The 19622-nt window shown below is 38.5% G+C and overlaps 1 protein-coding gene and 1 long non-coding RNA gene across 3 annotated transcripts in view; one reads left to right on the top strand and one right to left on the bottom strand.

Annotated features, from left to right (window-relative positions):
• Positions 1-1320: 1320 nt before the first annotated feature.
• The window catches only part of tfe3a (transcription factor binding to IGHM enhancer 3a), a 27981-nt gene continuing 9679 nt past the window's right edge, over positions 1321-19622 (bottom strand). For both annotated transcript variants that reach the window (XM_044350505.1, XM_044350506.1), the window contains 6 exons: positions 18944-19042; positions 10825-10963; positions 7100-7156; positions 5026-5101; positions 3335-3482; positions 1321-2285 (listed from right to left, as the gene is read on the bottom strand). In XM_044350505.1, coding sequence (XP_044206440.1) covers positions 1899-2285; positions 3335-3482; positions 5026-5101; positions 7100-7156; positions 10825-10963; positions 18944-19042 — 906 coding nt within the window. In that variant the 3' untranslated portion in view covers positions 1321-1898. The remainder of the gene's footprint in view (positions 2286-3334; positions 3483-5025; positions 5102-7099; positions 7157-10824; positions 10964-18943; positions 19043-19622) is intronic.
• On the top strand, positions 17840-18855 carry LOC122981828. Its single transcript, XR_006403320.1, has 2 exons — positions 17840-18516; positions 18606-18855. It is a non-coding gene; the product is annotated as an uncharacterized LOC122981828 (long non-coding RNA).

The following is a 19622-nucleotide window of genomic DNA, read 5'->3' as shown; positions in this document are numbered from 1 at the left end:
TCAGTCAGCTAAAATTTTCTCTTTTCTTCCACTAAAATATCTCCTCAGGGTGTTTGTTTCCAGCACACAGTGATTATAGATTCATGTGTTTATGTACATATTTACATTTACAGGACTGAAGTGTCAGAACAGGCGTCCCATTAAAAAGCCTCCAACCTTTTTCCTGAATATACTTTGTTTTTTTGTTTTTACAGACACAACACATATTCTATATGAAATGATTCTTCAAACTGCTTCTTTACTCTGAAAAATCTTACATGTGACTACACAACTGAAGACTCGGAGGTGTTTAATAATGTTGTCTCTTGTATCTCAGGTGGTTAAACTGGTCAGAACAGGTGAAACAAGTATGATCGATCAATCATTTTAGCACTGAAGGACACCTGCTGTGACATCACTGACGGCTGAGCAGCAGGACTTTTATGATCATGTTAACAGCTAAAACAACTGATTCACTCTAATTTAAATCATTATATAAAAAAAATATCAACAGAGGTGATTTTAAGCCCTTTTCAACCACAGAAACTTTTCTGGGAACCCGTCTTTCCTTTTGTGAGGAAGCTCATTGCAACCAGGAAAAGATAAATTTAGGAATGACAGAATACTCATGAAAAGTCAAAATTATGAGGAGAGTCATTCTTAGTCAAAATTACAAGTGACTGAGCCAAGGATTGGACTTTTAAAATTAAGATTAATAGACGGTAAATCAGAATTTTATATTAGTATCTCATAATTTCAAAAGTTAAAAAAAAGACTTTAAAAGTCAAGATTATTAGATAATAATCAGAATTGTGACTTATTACCTAAGGTATATATAGTATATAGAGAGTCAGCGAGTTCGACCTGTGACAAACGTCCCCGACCGGACTTAAACCAGGATGCTGTGGTTCCTTTAACCCGTCGGTCGTCATGGTGTAAATTAGTATCTCATAATTTAAATTTAGTCAGAATTTTGATTTTGCATGAGTATTTTTATTTTTGTTATTTCCAATTTTTCATCCTTTTATTTTTCTCTTCCGGGCATAAAAAGTCTTCCACGATGATTCTAGTTTTTAACATCCCTGATCCTGACCATGTGATGGAGCAGGACCTATCAGGACGTAGCTTACAGTGTTGCAGGTCACTGATTGATCAAACACAAGTATTAACAGCTGATTGGAAACAAAAGAGCCAGTTTGTCGGGACGGTTTAAGAGTTTCGATCTGTAGGACGTTTATAAAAACAACTCCTCCGTCCTACAGAAACATCTGCTGCATCAAAGAACATGTTTTAGGTTCCTCGTGGTGCGAAATGAAGAACTTTAAACCAAACTTTGCCTAAAATTCTTCACTGATGATGTTCATGTTTATCCTGAGAACCAGAAACTTCTTCTGAACTAAAACTCGAGAAACAAATTCTGAGTTTTTGAAAACTGAATTTAAGACTTTTCACCTGATATTGAGGAGTTATTGATCACCTGGAGCGCTGACCAGCTGTACCTCTACCAACCAATCAGCTGTGGGTTTGTTCAGAAACAGCCAATCAGCTTCTAGTTGTTTCTGGGCTGAACTCAACGGTCATCACGCTGCGGGACACAGTGGATGTCACAGTTACAGTGGAGGATACAGTGGTTACCATGGTTACAGAGGAAGATGCAGCAGTTACCATGGCTACACTGAGGATACAGTGGTTACTATGGTTACACAGGAGCATCCTAGAGGGACAGCGGTTGCCATGGTTACACTGTAGGACAGTGATTCCCTGTGACATCGACTTGTGCTTCGTTCAGTTTGTGATGTCATCGATTAAAAATAGTTCTATTAAAAAAAAAAAAAAAAAAAAAAAAAAAAAAAGCTCCCAGCAGGCCGGCTTCCCGCTTCCAGCACGGACCAATCATATCCATCAGAGTGCTGACGTCATCAGAGGTCGTCGTCCATGCTGAAGCTGCTCCTCCTGCTGCTGCTCTTTGAGGCTCCGCAGGACAGCAGCGGGTCGGCGCCTCCTGCAGGTGACATCACGTCTCCTCTTCCTCCCTCCTCCATCAGGATGTCCAGCGACGTCAGCCCGACGTCACACATCAGGTCGGGGGAGAAGACGCCGGACGCCCCTTGAGGCTCGTCCAGCTCCGCAAAGCTAAGGGCATCTAAACCCTGCGGGGGGGTCACCAGGGTCGTCATGACCACAGAGGAGGAGGGGTGAGGCAGCGAAGGGGAGAGGAGCGCCTGGGGGTCGGCCACGGTGACATCCAGAGAGGAAGAGGAGGAAGAGGAGGAGAGGCCGTGGAGGCGAGCCTGAAGCTCCAACTCCTGCAACAACACAAACAAACATGTTACACAGATCTGAGCAGTGGTGGAAGAAATATTCAGATCCTTTAATTAAGCAAAAGTACCAATAAAATACATTCACAATATGCCATACAAGTCCTGCATGAAAAATCCTACTGAAGTATTATGAGCTTGATGTAGTTAAAGTATTGCAGTAAAAGTACACAAGTATTATGAGCTTGATGTAGTTAAAGTATTGCAGTAAAAGTACATAAGTATTATGAGCTTGATGTAGTTAAAGTATTGCAGTAAAAGTACATAAGTATTATGAGCTTGATGTAGTTAAAGTATTGCAGTAAAAGTACATAAGTATTATGAGCTTGATGTAGTTAAAGTATTGCAGTAAAAGTACATAAGTATTATGAGCTTGATGTAGTTAAAGTATTGCAGTAAAAGTACATAAGTATTATGAGCTTGATGTAGTTAAAGTATTGCAGTAAAAGTACATAAGTATTATGAGCTTGATGTAGTTAAAGTATTGCAGTAAAAGTACATCAGTATTATGAGCTTGATGTAGTTAAAGTATTGCAGTAAAAGTAGTGGTTTGGTCCCTCTGACTGATATATTATTATATATGACATCATTAGATTATTAATAGTGAAGCATCAGTGTTAGAGCAGCATGTTACTGTTGTAGCTGCTGGAGGTGGAGCTAGTTTACACTACTTTATATACAGTTAGCTAGTTTAGTCCAGTGGTTCCCAACCTAGGGGTCGGGCCCCTCCAAAGGGTCAGCAGATAAATCTGAGGGGTGGTGAGATGATTAATGGGAGAGGAAAGAAGAAAAAACAAAGTTCTGATACACAAATCTGTTTTCAGTTTTTGGACTTTTTCTCTAATCTTTGATTTTTGCTGAAATATTGGATCATTTGAACATTTATTGAAATGAAAGCATGTGAGAAGTTTAGAGGGAAAAATCACTATTTGGTGGAGCTGTTAACAACTCATAGACATTGGAGTTTTTAGTTTTAGTTTCTTTAGGAACAGGACCAATCAGAGTGCTGGAGGTCCCTGATTGGTTGAGATCTGTACCTGTATCTTGAGCAGCAGGGATCGGTTGGTGTTCTCCAGCCTCCTCTGTCTCTCCTCCATCTCTCGAGATCTCTGTTGTTCTTTCTGCAGTTTGCGGATGTAATCCACCGACGCCTTCAGGATGGTTCCTTTGTTCCACCTCGTCTCCCTGCTCGACCAATCACAGGCCGCGTCTCGTTAACACACGGCAACAACGAGCATAACGAGATGCAGACAGAATGTGACCAAATTATTGGCTCTTTACTGAAACTCTACAGACGTATTTATACATGAACATCTTATTTTTCAATATCTTCTTATCTCAAAGTTAATTATCTCGTTACCTCTGGATGACAAAATTATTTTCTAATAACGAGTTAATTATCTCATTATCCATCTTTCTCTTTAGATCTCCAGAATGGATCTTTATGTGTAAACTGAGGACATGAAATATAATATTTATTAATCTCTTATACAGTTAACTGATGACATCATAGAAGTATTTGTTTAATTCATTAATGAGTGAAATGTTAAGAAGTTTATTCTCAAATGAAAGCTTTCTCTGTTTATCACCAGCTCTGTCTGTTTATCGTTTATCAATCACGTTACGCTGCCATCAATGAAACTAAAGACTTCCTGCAGAGGTTTACAAACTGTGACTAATATCAAGCAAATTTTAAGCAAACTTTTGAAATGTCACACAAAAGAAAACGCAAACTAGGCTTGTTTCCATCAACTGGTTTGGAGTGAATAAACTCGGCTACGCAAAGTGTAGAAGTTGGCGATATAGGCTACGTGACGTATGGCTGTAATAAACAGAGTAGAAGAAGTAGAGGTTCTGAACCGGAAACAAAACCAGTCACCTCGGTCATCTACCAGAGAAAAATGGAGGGAGGTCTTCGGGAATGTGTTTCAATTTGGCAAGTTGTAATTGTTCTTTCACGTCAGCTTGTATTGGCCATGTTTGTGTGCATAATGGGAATATGTGGAAGGACGCAGACAGCAGAAACAGTCCAGTGAGTTAAATGTTCACTATGTTAAAAACTTATTCGCAAAGGTGTTTAATTGTCCCATTTAGCACATAAACTCTTTTTTTGAAAAAGGCAAAAATCACCTCAAGTGAGTGTAAAAACTGTTTTTCACATTTTTCCATTTATATCAACCTTTTCCAATGCAATACTTCTAAATGCACATAAAGATAAGTTGATGGGAACACGGTTATTATCTCAGACATCCATCATCATTAAACCTCCATAAATCCACTTAGAAATCAGAGAAGAAGAAAGCGTCAAGAAAGCAGCCAGAGAATCATCACGTTTAAGTTTTCTTCAGTATCAAAGTGATCCGGTGACACTTGTCTGTACGTCCATAAATACTCTGCAAACAGGAGCTGCTAACAGATGATTCAGCAGACTTTTAATGGAGACTATTTGCCAAAATGTGAACAAATGAACAAATATGATGTAAAAACGGGGCTGCAGTTGTAGCTCACAGTCGATGTTCTGTTAAAAGGTCGCAGCTGTTTAGTAAAACATGTCAAATTATTTGCATTGTTGTTTGTATTTGTTTCTGCAGGAAGTGTTGAGTTTCATTGAGGGTAAATTAACAGCAGTCGACAGTTCATCAGTGACTGAACAGTATTTGAATGTTTGCTTTCATTTGAGAATTTGTGTTTTTTAAATGTAATAACACAAGATGAAGAGTTTACTGACGGGTCGCTGTCTTTAGGGATGAGAGCTCCGAGCTCTTTGATCCGATCGTTGATGTTGAACCTCCTCCTCCTCTCGACTGAAAAACAACAAAATGAACATTATTTGTTCGTATTTTCACTCTTGGAGAGTTTCACACTTATTCAGAAGAAGTCGCACCACAAAAAAACATCCAGAGAGCTGCACTCAGTCGGTCATCTACAAACAAAAACACAGAACTACTGTATATTTAACTAAAAACTGATCCTCAGAAAGCTGAAAATAGATGAAAACTACTGATGATGATACTTACTAATGAACATATGTGATACTTTGCAACAGCTAACAGTGGACAGGATGATATGTGTTCATTAAACTTGACCTTTGAACTGTGAGATCACTGCAGGCTGCAGTTTATTTGACTGTTACTGCACACTAATCTTATACATTAAATAGTAATAAACATTCTATTCTTTTATCTTTGTATTTTTGGCACGTTTTGTCTTTATATGACAGACAAAAGTGAGGAAACTGTCTGCAGCCAGAAACACTGCAGCTCACCAGAAATCAATATACTAACACACCGTTTTAAACTCGCAGGAAATGATGCAATCAAACTGCAACTTCAGAATGCCACCGCCGTTAAACCGAAGAAACACGACATCTAAATGTTTTCTTCAACGTCAACAGTTATTTTTGGTTTTCTCAGCTGTTCCCGGAGCTGTTTCATCACTAGCTGAGAGCAGCTCCTTCATCTCCTCTGTGAATGGTACGATATCCTGCTGAAACATCATCTCACACCTGCTCAGACTTATTCATTATCTGCTTTATGCATATTATTCTATTTGTTTGTCATTTGCAATACAATTCTTATCTTACAATTTTTCACGTCTGCGTTAAAACGACAGTCAGGAGCCTAAACGAACATGAAAATAGGTTTTTTCTTGCTGCTTCAGTAAATCAGAAGTTTAACACGCACTCCTCTTTTTTTTTTTTTTTTACATTTCTTAGTAATTCTCAGCAGCATCTGTTCACTCAACAGTTTGATCAAATATGTTGCAATATAACCGCAGCAGCAGATCCGGCCGTCGGGAACAGACACATGTTGAAATCAGACGTTAACAAACAGAAGGAAGAATCAGATCAGCAGCTGATCGTCGTCCTCAGTGACAACAAATATCAGGCCGTTAATTCTTGTCTTGAATTTTGAATATTCACCACTTTGTTAATTATCAACATCAACATCCGACGTGATGAGATTTATTTTGAAAATCTGCTGTTTTATTTCCATTCTGACTGAGAGAAACTAACTGAAACCTTCCTGCAAATGTTCCTCTGTGACACCTGATAGTCTGAATTAGGGATGTGCAGAGGGTCCAGTATTTGTATTTGTATTCGAACAAAAGTGGAAAGAGGCTTTAAAATCCTGTTTTTGTTTCTATTACGCTTTTAATTTTAGAAAATTCACACCAGGTTTCGAACTGGAGTCTCCCTGATCACAGACAACTTCACTGACTACTGAGCTAAAACTTAACTCATCGCCTCATTGCAGACAGACCTCTACCTATTTATACACCCATAACACAGAGTCAGATGTAACATGTAGGGAAGAACTTCAAGGGCGATTCTTGCTTTGCACTTTTCATTTAAAGCCTATTTTCTACAACCTAACTTTATGGAAAGGAGAAGAGGAACAACAGGTTATGGAGAGTCTCTTGGGAGCACTTTGCTTGTATCAGTAGTTCAGTTTTATCTCTGGGGAACACCCCCAACTCTGGGAGTGTTGACCAAATTAAGAAATGTGCGTCATGTAGCAGGTGGATGTGACTCCCCTCGTTGAGACCTGCTGATAGACGTCACAGCGGAGCAGAGGAGAGACACTGAGATAGCGATGTAACCGACCTGCACGCTGGTGTTTGACATGAGTTTTTTTTTCTTCCCGAAAACAAATAATTTTCTAAATATTTGTATGAAACAAATATTCATAAAAAATCTCACTATTTGTGTTTTGCTGAATAACGTATTTGTATTCGGGCACACCCCTAGTCTGAATGCGGTAACACTATAGTAATTAGTGAAGTAATACTGCAGTACTCACTGAGGTTGTGGTTGTCCTTCTTCTGTCTCTCTTTCATCAGAGCTTTGGAATCCACATCTACAACAACAACAACAACGACATCTTCATCATCATCATCATCATCATAAGAAACATGTGACAGTTAAAGTAAAAGAAAATACATCGTTATGAAGACTGAATGCAATAAATAGTCGACTGATAGAAAATTAATCAGCAACTATTTAGATAATCTAATAATTGTTTTTATTATTTTTTTAAAGCAATGATGCCAAAAATGTTGCAGGTTTAAGCTTCTGAATGATTTAATTCCTTTCTTTGCCAGATATGATGGTAAATTAAATCTCTTTGTGTTTTGGACTGTTGATCAGATAAAACAACTGTGAAGACGTCACATGGACTCTGAGAAATTATGTCGGGCATTATTTACAGTTTTTTATATTTTATAGACCAAAAAAGACAAGTTAATCAATAATGAAACTAATCAGGCTGCAGATATGGTCTCTGCAGCAACAGCGGGTTTGAACCTCCTGAACCGGGTCTAGCTGGAAACCAGATTGTCTCACACACTCGCACTTTAAATGGAGGCATGAATGAACGTATCAATATGAGCTTTATGAGCTTTTAGATTTTAACATGTCTTTTAATTATGAGAGCTATTTAAATACTGTTCCTAAACTGGATTTATTTATGCTGCTTTTATCTGTTCTGCACTGATTTGCTGGTTTGATTGTATGTACCGGTTCTCTCGTCACAAAAGAAAGATAAATAAAGTTGTTTGGATTGAATAATCGTTAGTTGCAGCTCTAGACTGAATAAACCAGCCTTTCAGTCTTTGTTTTGAGTCTGATTTCTATCATCATCATCCGACTTCCTCTCCTCACAGATCTCTCAGCGTCAGTGTATCTGTGTATGGAGAGCCGTTTCATTCAAAACCCAGGACCCAAACCGTGCACCAGCTATCCAGTTACCAGACACCCAGTACCCAAACCGTGCACCATGACTGGATAGGTGGTGCACGGTTTGGGTACTGGGTTTTGAATGAAACGGCGCTCCATATCTGTGGTCATCAGAAGAGAAATGTCACAGAGTTTGTCCACCAGAGGGCGCTGACAGCTTTATTTTTACACTGTAAAATGTTCCAATCACTAAAGATCAAATCTGTTTCTTTTACACATAAATGAACGTCTGTTACATTCAAGCCCTTCGCCAAACGAGTTCACACAATGCTGATGAAGCCTGTCACTGCCAGGTGAAGCTCTCTGTATTTCACAGTATACACAGTTTTTAATCTGGCATCAGGTTTGACATTCAGACTTCCGTCAGCCGAGCGGCTAACTTCCAGTTAGCTCTCTGCTAATTTGAATGATGATAAAGTGTTATCAGACCGAATGGATCAAATTCTGATAGTGAAACGAGTCATTTCATGGGGGTTGTGTGACACTCAAAACAATTTATCCACCGTTTTACAGCCACAGCAGTAGCGACGGAGTAGACTACGGTGTAGCATAATATCTAATCACGTGTCAAAAGTGTTTTTGTAATTGCTCTCACTGCCACAAGGGGGAGACAAAAGTCTTTAAGCTTTAAAGAAACACATTTGTTTATTGTGTTTATGTAAAAAAAAAAAAAAAAGCAAATAGAAGTGAAATACTCTCAAATATAGATAATGCTATTGGCCTACATTTCCCAGAATCCCTTTCAATAAACGCTCAAAATAATAATATAATATAGTGTATCAAAATAATATATCAATTCAATAAATAATAGTATTTCCATGTGATGCTACTTTCTACATTTCAGAGGGAAATATTGTACTTTCTACTCCACTACATTTATTTGACAGCTTTAGTTACTTTTCAGATGAAGATTTGACACAATGGATAATATAACAAGCTTTTTAAAATACGTCTTACAAAAAGCAGTGTGTAGTCGGGGTCACATTTCACATGTCTATGAGTTGTTAACAGCTCCACCAAATAGTGATTTTTCCCTCTAAACTTCTCACATGCTTTCATTTCAATAAATGTTCAAATGATCCAATATTTCAACAGATTTGTGTATCGGGACTTTTACTTGTAAAGGAGTATTTTTATGTCGCTGTGTTGTTACTTTTACTGCAGTCAAGAATCTGAATACTTCTTCCACCGCTGGGAAAAACAGAAAAAGGGACAAAATGTGTGAATGTTCATGTTGACTGAACAGGAAGTGGGAACTGATGATGTGGGAAAATACGAATGTGTGTGAGTGTTCAGAGGAAGTTGTGATGTTGACTCATCAAACTGAAGGAAGAACATATTTAGCAGAGAGAAAAAGGGGACACGCTGTGGGGGGGGGTTAACTCTCCGAAGTCTGACATCAAAACTGTCTGAGCCAATCAGTGATCAGCTCTGTTACCTCTACAGGTGTCATCATGGCAGCGGCAGCAGCTGTTAAACGCAGAGTTTTTGGACTTTTTAAAACCTGTTTCACTGTCAAGATAGTAGTCGAAGTAGAAGAGGTATGATGTCATGACAAGTTATTATTACATTTTTATCAGTATTTTCCAACATAACAATAATTCCTGATGATTTTAATTAAAGGAAAATGTTTCAAGTGTGTCTTAAAACAACAGTCAGGAGCCCAAATGAACAGTGAAACATGTTTTTCTTGCTGTAATCATTCCTTCTGTTCATACTGACCATTAGAAGATCCCTTCATAATGACCTTACAATGGAAGTGATGGGGGACAAAATCCACAGTCCTCCTTCTGTGCAAAAATGTATTTAAAAGTTTATCTGAAGCTAATATGAAGCTTCAGCGTCCAAATGAGTCAAATCAAGTAGATATCTTTCAACGTTACAGTCTTTTTAGTGTCAAAGTCCCTCTTTTTGTTACTATACTTCCACCTGCAGCTCAACAGGGAAACACTGTCTGAGGAAACACAAAGAGGGAATTTGATGCTAAAAAGACTGTAAATGTGTCAGATATCCACTTGATATGACTAACTCAGACTGATGAAGCTGAATAGAAGCTTCACAGAGACTTTTAAATGACTGTGTGGACACACTGTGGATTTTATCCTCCATCACTTCCATTGAAAACACATTTGAAGGATCTTTTAATATCCAGTATGAACAGGAGGAATGATTACAGCGAGGAAAACCTCTTTCACTGTTCATATGGACACCTGACTGCTGGTTTAAGACACCCTTGAAAAACTGTGAACCTGCCCTTTAAATTAAAGGATAATGTTGGTGATTTTCTATATTTTTCTTCATGTTTGGATCCAAACCAATAATGAACTGATCCACTAACAAGTACTGTGTGTGTATCAAAGCCTGATACATCTTATTCCTCCGCTGTTCTTCAGAAACTATTAAAAACTACATCAATGAGTCACACGGCTGCACTGGGTGACATGTTCCTTCCCTAAAAAGAGTTTGCAAAGTTTGTCATTATTTATTGGAAGACAGATTTTCAGCGTTTCCTTTTTCAGTTCAGGTTTTGTTTTCAGTAACAGACTCTAAAGACCACAACTCCCCAAACAACTGAAACTTCCCCTGAAAGTTTTCAGATGTTCGTTATTGAAACGAGATGAGAGGACGTTTTGTTTGGTCTTCATTTCCTCCTAAGAGATGTTTGAAGGTATCACAACGTCTCACAGTGTCATCGTGTTGTTACAGACTGGATTTTTTAAAATTGTTTATGTGTGTAAATATTTTTGTGTTTGAGAGGACGTTAGTCAGAGCTAACAAACTGAAACTCACTGCTCAGCTCCGTCTTGACGGCGTGCAGGTCGGCCGGGCAGCTGTTGCTAACAGTGATGGTGGGCATGGCCATCCCTCTGCCGCCGCCGCCGCCACCACCGCCTCCGTACAAGTCCAGCATGTTCCCCGCCACCGGCAGCTGACAACGAACCAATCAGAGCACAGAATCACAGAACTGTTTTGGCAGCTGATCATAAATGCATCACTAAGACATTAAACATCTGTTTCCACACTAATAACTTTACTTTACTAAACATTCAGGGATCAGCTGTGACAGAACATCTGCTGTGAGCTACGACTTCAGCTCTGTTTTTAGACCATAGTTGTTTACATTTTCGCAAACCGTCTCCATTGAAAGTCTGCTGAATCAGCTGTTATGAGCTCCTTTTTGCAGTGTAGCCACAGACAATCTATCACTGGATTACTGTGATACTGAAGAAAACTTTAAAATGTGATGCTTCTTCTCTGATTTCTTAGTGGTTTTATGGAGGTTTATTGATGATGCACATCAGATATTATGATATCTTTAGGAAGTTTATCTCACAGTGAATGATATCAATATGTGTTTTATGTCCATGTGTTAAGTTATGACTGAGTTATGACACGTTGAGGTTTTTAAAGCACCTTGATATCCTCCATGAGCTCCACCTGCTGACTGTGTTGATTAGTGATCAAACTACAACAACTTCCTGCTTCCTGCTCCACCACGGTTTTGAAAACCCCCTGATCTACAAGAAATTCAGGGTTTTCAAATGTGAAATATGTGTGTGGGATGTGTTTAATTACATTGACTGAAGCTGAACAGGAACAGAGAAAGTGTTTGAATATCAGCTTTCATCTGCGAGTAAAGTTTTCACTCATGAATCTGAGGAGTTTTGACAAACAATGTGTCTCATTTCTGTCTCACAGACTGAGGAGGACAAACCAGTCAGTCAGTAACAAGTCTGTCCTCTAACTGGTCCAGTAAATTATAATAATAATAATAAGAAGAAGAATTCATGCTTAACATAAAAGCAGTGACATTTATGATAAAACAATAAAAAGATAAATAGGATAAAATGACATTAAAATGACCACGAGGTAAAAACACTTCAGGAGAAAGTGAGGGTAAAAACATGCGTCTTAAGATTTAAACGTGTCAACAGATTTAATCTTAAACTCTCAGGCCGACGGTTCAGTTTGGGAGCCTCTCTGAGTCTTTTAGTTCTGACTTGAGAGGTTTGAGTAAAATGTTTCTGCTGTTTTCTTCAGACAGAGACACGCTGGCTGATGTCTGCCAGCTGCTCCATACTGATAGAACTGAATAATGACACCAACGAAGAAGAAGAAGAAGACGTGTCAGTTCTCTCACAGTTAATTAATGACCATCAGAACATCCTGCTGCTGTTTTGTGGCGTCTAACAGAGTTTGCGTTCGTTCGCTCGCACGTCGTACGGAAACGGTTTTATTTAAAATATATATTATAAACTGTTTGTTATATTCAGAGTTTTCTTTGTGCAGCTGAGACACTTTTAGCTGCACAAACTCTGATCTGAGCTGAGCTGTTTCTCCAGAAACTGAGGAATCTGCTGATCGAACAGGAAAGCAGCAGAAATGATAACAGCTGCCTTCAACTCACATCACACTAGATAACCCTGACACAAACACACACGCACACACAAACACACACGCACGCGCACACACACACAAACGCGCACACACACACACACACACAAACACACACACAGAGCAGCTCGAACAAAGAACATTTTCTGGACTTTCAGGACTTTGTTACCACATTTACATGTTTGTAAACCATTTTCAAATAAAACTATAAAAGTAGATTTTTAGATTCTTTCCACAAACACACCAACAGGTTTTTAAAATTCAGCTTTTTACCACTAAAAAAATATCAGAATCAGGTTTATTGGCTGACTGGTTTCCAGCAGCTCTCAGTCTTCTGTACATGAGGCTTTAAGCTAAATGCTAACATGAGTCGAGTTACAACGATTAGTCGATAAACTGATAAAATTACTATTATAAAAAATAAACCGGCAACTGTTTTGATGATGAATTAATCGTTTTAGTCATTTTAAGTAAAAATCCAAATAATCTCTTCCGGGTCTTAACATCGTTCTAACTGGACACGTGTAACATCAGCTGCATGATTCAGGCCTTTATGGTCAAACTGCTGCAAACAAACCACTACTGACCAATAAGAAGTTAATTTTTCTCTCAGATTTATATTAATAACATAAAACATTAACATCAATTATGTGCTTAATATCAAAGAACAAATCATAACATATATATTTCATCAGTACTTTACTATACAGATTTTAAGACTTATTAACATGGGATACCTGTTCACAAGAATGCATTACCTGAACACATAGCATTCACCTACTAGGCTCCTTATAGGTGGAATAAGCTGCAGGACTTCCTTCAGTTAGAAAACTTTTTAACACTAAAACATTTTAAGATTCTGTTGGATGATGTTTTATATCATGACTGCTGCCGTTTTCCTTCATGTGCCTGTTTTATGCCTGTGTAATTGTACTTATATTACTGTTTTTTTTCTTTGTATAAGACTTTTGGTTTTACACTTTTGTTATATGACTTGTTTTGGTTTTATATTTGCATAAATGAGAGTGCTGCTCTCATTTGGTTTCTCCTGAGTAAATAAAAGGTTATTTATCTATCCATAAGTCCAGGTCAGGCATGTTCTATAAGCAAATACATCTGCAATAAAGTCAATGGTTTGCAGAGTCAGGATCTTTGCATGTGTGTGTGTGTGTGTGTGTGTATCTGAACAAGTAAAGACAGAGGAAACGTCTCTACTAAAATTAAAAACCAATTGTTTAACTGATAAGAATTGACTCCTCTGTCACACTGAACTTCCACATGCAGCTTCAGTGCAGATTGATTTAAACACTAAAATATGTTTTTAATGTTCCAACCAAAGTCCTCTAAATTAAATCGTTAGTTATTTCTCCTGCAGAACAACAAATTAACCTGTTTTTTTTAGCACTAAAAGTAAAAGTGTGGTTGGTTTAGGTTAAATAAAGATGGTTTATATTCACTAACATTTTTACTTACACTGTGCTAACTCTACTTTTACTTTATTTGATTAAAAAGATCCAAATACTTCTTCCCTCCCTGCAGAAAAAGTTCCCTCGATCAGCAACGTTACAGCTCAGAGTGCAGAGCCGGTCAGAGGTCAGAGGTCACAGCACAAACTGACCTGAGACAACAAGACAAAACTCTTCAAAGCACTTTACCTCCGATTTAATCCTCCTCTTCTCATGGTCCGGCAGTAAGACTAAAATTCTCATCTTTTCTGACTTCAAACACACACTGACACATAAACACACATAAACACACATAAACACACACACACACACATTCACAGAGAGACGAGCTGTGCAGCTTCTCTTCCTCTTTCTGTTTGGATGACTGTTGAAAAATGGGGAAACGTCTCTTTAAGAAAGAAAAAAAAAACCCCTCCCAGTGAACTTTTTATCTCCACTGACACACATACACACACACACACACACACACACACACACACACACACACACACTGTCTCCACCCACAGCTACTGCAGCAGAAACGAGGAAGTCTGGAAAACTGAACTGATATTCTGCTCTGATAGTTTTTAACTATTTAAATCTGCTCTCTATACATTTATGAAGCAGATTCATTAAAAGCCACAAAAGTTTTTCCCTCCAGTCGGGTGAATTCACGTCTTTACATTGACTCTGTAAACAATCCTCCTCCGCCTCTAAAACACACAGTACCGAGGTCATTAGCTCAGTCGCTAACGGGACAAAAAGTGGACACAGTTTATTGAATAGTCCTATCAACATCACGGCCTCCTGTCTCCTAACTGTGTGTCGGATATTAACGAGGGCTACGGGGCCAAAATGCTCCTAAAAAATGTAAAACTGCTCTTGAAATTTGCATGAGAGGAGTTATTGCTTTTAAATGCCCTCATAAAATAAACACAAACAAAGACTAAGTACGTTTTGCAAAGCGTGTCTAGGGTTTTCTCCGTATTCAAAGTGCAACTCAGAGATGGTTGGGACATCTAGGCTTCCGTACCTGCACGGCCGCCGCCGCAGCGAGGCAGCTGGAGAGTGATTAATGGTAACTCTGGTTACACAGGTCTGCCCTGTGGCTTGAAGAGTTTCCAAAGCTGTCATAGCGGGTGTTATTTTAAAACCAGAGCGTCATACATAACAAGCCAGACATTCAGCAATACTTTTGAAAATAAAATATGCATTAAATGGGTAAAAATACTCACACAGTTATAGGTTCGGCTGCTCCACTTGCTTTTTTCAAAGAATAACATAGATCTAAGGTTTTTCCCATCATTTGAAAAAAAATACCCTGGAAATTATCCAAAATTCCTCAGAAACAAATGTCATTATGGAAAAAAAAACCTTGTAAAAAAAAAAATTAATTTCCCATCCTGGTGTCCCTGCAGGGCCGGATTTGCATATTTGCATCATAGGCGACTGCAATGGGCCCCCTTAACCACCAGGGGGCCCCCTTCAATGGCTAAATTACTATGTTTTATATAGAACTTTTATCCTGTATTTTAGGCTAACTCATCTGTTTGTCAGACTGACTTTGTTAGTTTATCATTGGTTAGAAAGCGCAGCTAAAGTTCCTGTTGGAGGAAATACTTTAAGCCCCGCCCCTCACTACGCGACAAGAGCAGACGCAGAGAAGAGCGTGGAGCGAGACAGAAACTCTGCGGATAAAAGTAGTATATTTTCTTGTTTCTTTAGTCGTCTGTGACAGTAAACTGAATATCTTTGGATTGCGGACAAAACAAGACATTTGAGGACGTGTAATAGACATTTTTTTTTTACCATTTTCTGACATTTTATGGACCGAACAACTAATTGAGAAGATAATCGACAGATTAATTAGTTGCAGCTCTATTAAAAAGTGTAAAAACTTAATAAATGTGTATGTATGTGTGCTGCCTGCCGTGAGTTAATATTTCAGCGAAGCTAACGTAGCTAACTCCTGTAGTTAGCGTGAGTCGGTGGACATGTGTTACTGCAGCGTTACATAACACTACATTTTACTGTTGTGAGATATTACAGAGTTGACCTGAAGTTAAAGGGACATTTCTGTGGTGTTTATTCTGAATGACAAACCTGAGATGTAAACTGTAGCTCATTTATTGCATGTTGTTAATTGAGCACTTTTGCACTGTTTTATAATGGTGTTAATGTGCACACAGGCATAACAGTTCTAGTTTCATACTGCTAGTGTGATCATTTTATTTAATACAGAAGTGAAAGCACTTAAACGTTACAACTATTATAAAAACATGAGGTGTGTAATAAATGAACTGTGTATTGTACCTCAGTCCATAGTTAAAAATGCAATAAATTCATGTGAAATGTTATTTCTAAAATGTTTAAAATGTCATCTTAATTCATGACCTGTACAGTTAAAACTGTTGAACTCATTTAATTGCTTTATGTTATCGTGGCATATTTAGAGTTTAATGATTTGTTGATTTATTATGGTCATAGATAACAGATACTTGACCTAAAATAAAAGCCATGTTGTTAATAAGCTCTGTTTTTAAGACTCTCTGCCTCGGACCTTGAACTCTGGATTTCTCTCCTTGACGGAGAAGATGGCGAGCCACTATTTTTTATTTGTACTTCATCTACCTGGAGGAAGACACCTTTCCTTCATCCCTTTATGTGCTGACACTGGTCCTGCAGTCCCTTTTGCTTTTATTACCAGGTGCACCGGATGCAATGACACTTGAACATACCAAAGAACTGAACTTTGTTACCATAAGGGAAATGACTTTAGAGGAAGTCAGGAAATCTTTATGGTTTATTAAGAGGTTGAATATGTTTGAGTTTTTATCTGTTATTGGTTTTAACAGTATGTTTATCTGCTGAAATATGGTGGAGAAATATGGCTTTTGTAGGCCTACTGTGAAACTGTTTCATTGCATCTGAAGTTTTTTGTTGTTGTTGTTTTTTTTAAATGTATCATTTTATTTTCTTACAAAATAAAAGCTTTAACAGTCTTCTATTGAACCTGCCCTCTGGCTCCAGCTGCTGACTGAGTCCTTTACTTATCAACTCCTTCCGTATGAACTTCGACACTAATCCGATATTCATTTAACTACCTTGAGGTCATTATGCGTTATATAACCAAGCGTCCTCAGTGGTCTCTCCATAATCAGTATCAGTAATGAGATTGACCAGCAGCTGTCCTGTGACGACATCACTGATGACTTCACTTTTAAAAAATGTAAGAAGTGTAAGTTTTGAAGATAGTGATGATGATAGTGAAGATGATGATTTTAACAACACAGCTAAGGGGGGGTCCAAACAAGATTTTGCATAAGGCTCCCAAAAAAGCTAGAAGAGCCCTGTGTCCATGTGTCTGTTTTTACTTTGACAGACAAATAAAACTGGATGTTAGGAACTCAGCTAATAAGCTACAATAGCTTTCTCCACTTTTGTACTTTAGGACGGCTTGTTATTGCACAACGGTGCAAATTCATGTGTCAAAGTTCACCAAAGTTGAACTGATGTGATAAATTGGAGAGGATGAATTCACTGATCTGTTACTATTCTAAATGCAGGTGTGAACATGTCTCTACTGTGCCGTACGGAGTGCCACAAAGCTCTGAGTTTGGCCCACTTTTTCTATTTATACAAATAATTCAGATGTTAATGGAATTAACACTCATTGTTATGCAGATGATGCAGTTTTCTATAGATGTGGATTAGAAACAGCACCATGTCCAGCCGGACTCCAACCAGGGAAACTGTTGTTCATGGTCAGCACCTTAAATACTACGACCACCAGGACATCCAGGCTTTAATCACTGTCACATATCTACAGGTGTCCTTACTGAGAAGCTCTCTTCCAATCCAGCAAGTTTTAAAACATTTGTGGTGGTTCTGATTCCCATTGAACACAGATGTTCTGTAAGAAGTCTGATAACCAGCCACATAAAGAAATAAAAAAAAATAATAATAATAATCTCCTGGAGAACCTCACAAGGTGTTGCACAATAGGAAATGTCCCCTTAATGAAATAATGCCTCTTCAATATTTATAATGAAATAATACATCTTCGCCTCTTTAATATGAAAAAAAAAGCCTGCGGGTGTTTAGGCTATCGTGGGGCAAGTCAAACTTCTTGCACGATGGCACTAGGAAACCAATGCAGGACACTTGGGTTATGTTATGGTATTCCCTCCAAAAGTACCCTCACATCAGAAAGGAAAAGACCAGAAAGAAGACATAAAAGGGCCTGAACAGACCAGAGTTCCTGTCTGACAAGCTTTTCAAACGAGGTCTGCAACCAGTGGAGGAAAGAAAAGAGTGACCACAGTGTGCAGTTTCTCTCTTCTCTTAAATCCCAGAAAAAGGGCGTCGTCACTCCTCGATTGGCCGAGAGGGGAACGCACCCGGCTGCTCTCAATCACCACCTAGGAGCCCGTCCCCACACTCTGCACACAGGTGATCTGCATAAACCCTCCAATCAACCCAGACATGCAACTATCCGAATTCGGAACGAGGAGACAGAGAAATGATAGCAAGTCCCTCAAGAGGGTGACTGCTACACACTTGACTGTAAAGCAGAGCGCTTGAATGAGCTGAGAACTGGAGTTCAGCAACCGGAAACACGACCAGCTGACTGTCTGAGCCTGTATGTGTGTGTTTGTGTGTGTTCATGTGTGTGTACAGTACTCTGCAAATGTTTTAGGCACTTTAGATGTTTACATTCTTCTCCATCAGGGAAGCGTCTGATCATCTGCAGCACGACAATGAGCCCAAACATCCAGCCAGACTCATAAAGAACTATCTTCAGCTACAAGAAGAACGAGGAGTCCTGCAACAGATGGTTTGACCCCCAACAGGTGAACCGAGGAGAATTGCTGCTGTTTTAAAGGCAAAGCTGCTCACAGCAACATATTGATTTAAGTTTCTGCAGTTTACTCAACTTTTTATTAAGTTAACTGATAAATAAAAACTATTCATGGTGTTATTTTTGAAAGCATCCTCACTTTACTTTTAGTGCCCAAAACATTGGCACAGTACTGTAAATATATACACACGTGTGTGTTTTCTGTTACCGTGGTAGCGAGCTGCTGTCCAGAGTCGATCAGCGTCAGAAACTCGTCGTTGAGGCTCGATTCCAGGCTGATGATGTCATCGATGACTGTCTCTTCCATCTGAATGAACCAATCAGATCAATCAGAGATCAGATCAGACAGCAGTATTTACATCACACTGGACATAAACACTGTATGTGTTTATTATTATTATTATGTTGACGTCCAGCAGACATGAATTCATCTTTAAACTCTGCATTATTTTTAATGAAATGAAATCTTTATACTAGTTTTTCTTGTTTGTTTCTGTCACTTTTCCTCTGAAGAAATTTCTGCATATAAACACTATTCAGGAAGCTCAGAATGGAGAATACAGATCAGACGATATGCTGCGTACAGTTATCAGTTATCACACATCACACTGATAAGACACCAAGTGCACACGTGTTCAACTTGTCGTGATACATGAAAATATAAAATAACTTAAAACTAAATAGAAATGTGTCTGAAACACTTCAGGAGACATTTGAACTGAGACAGAGACACATTCAGTGCACCTGCAGAGTTTATGTTCTCTATCTGACACAACAGTATTAATGTGTTATGGTGGATTTGGCGACACCCTGTGGTGTTTACGGTGTGTGTGTGTGTGTGTGTGTGTGTGTGTGTGTGTGTGTGTGTGTGTGTGTCCTCCCCTGCA

Source organism: Thunnus albacares, chromosome 5, assembly GCF_914725855.1.
Source record: "Thunnus albacares chromosome 5, fThuAlb1.1, whole genome shotgun sequence".
Lineage (NCBI taxonomy): Eukaryota > Metazoa > Chordata > Actinopteri > Scombriformes > Scombridae > Thunnus > Thunnus albacares.
Note: the sequence above shows the minus strand (reverse complement) of the source record. Positions and strands in the feature narration are given on the sequence as shown.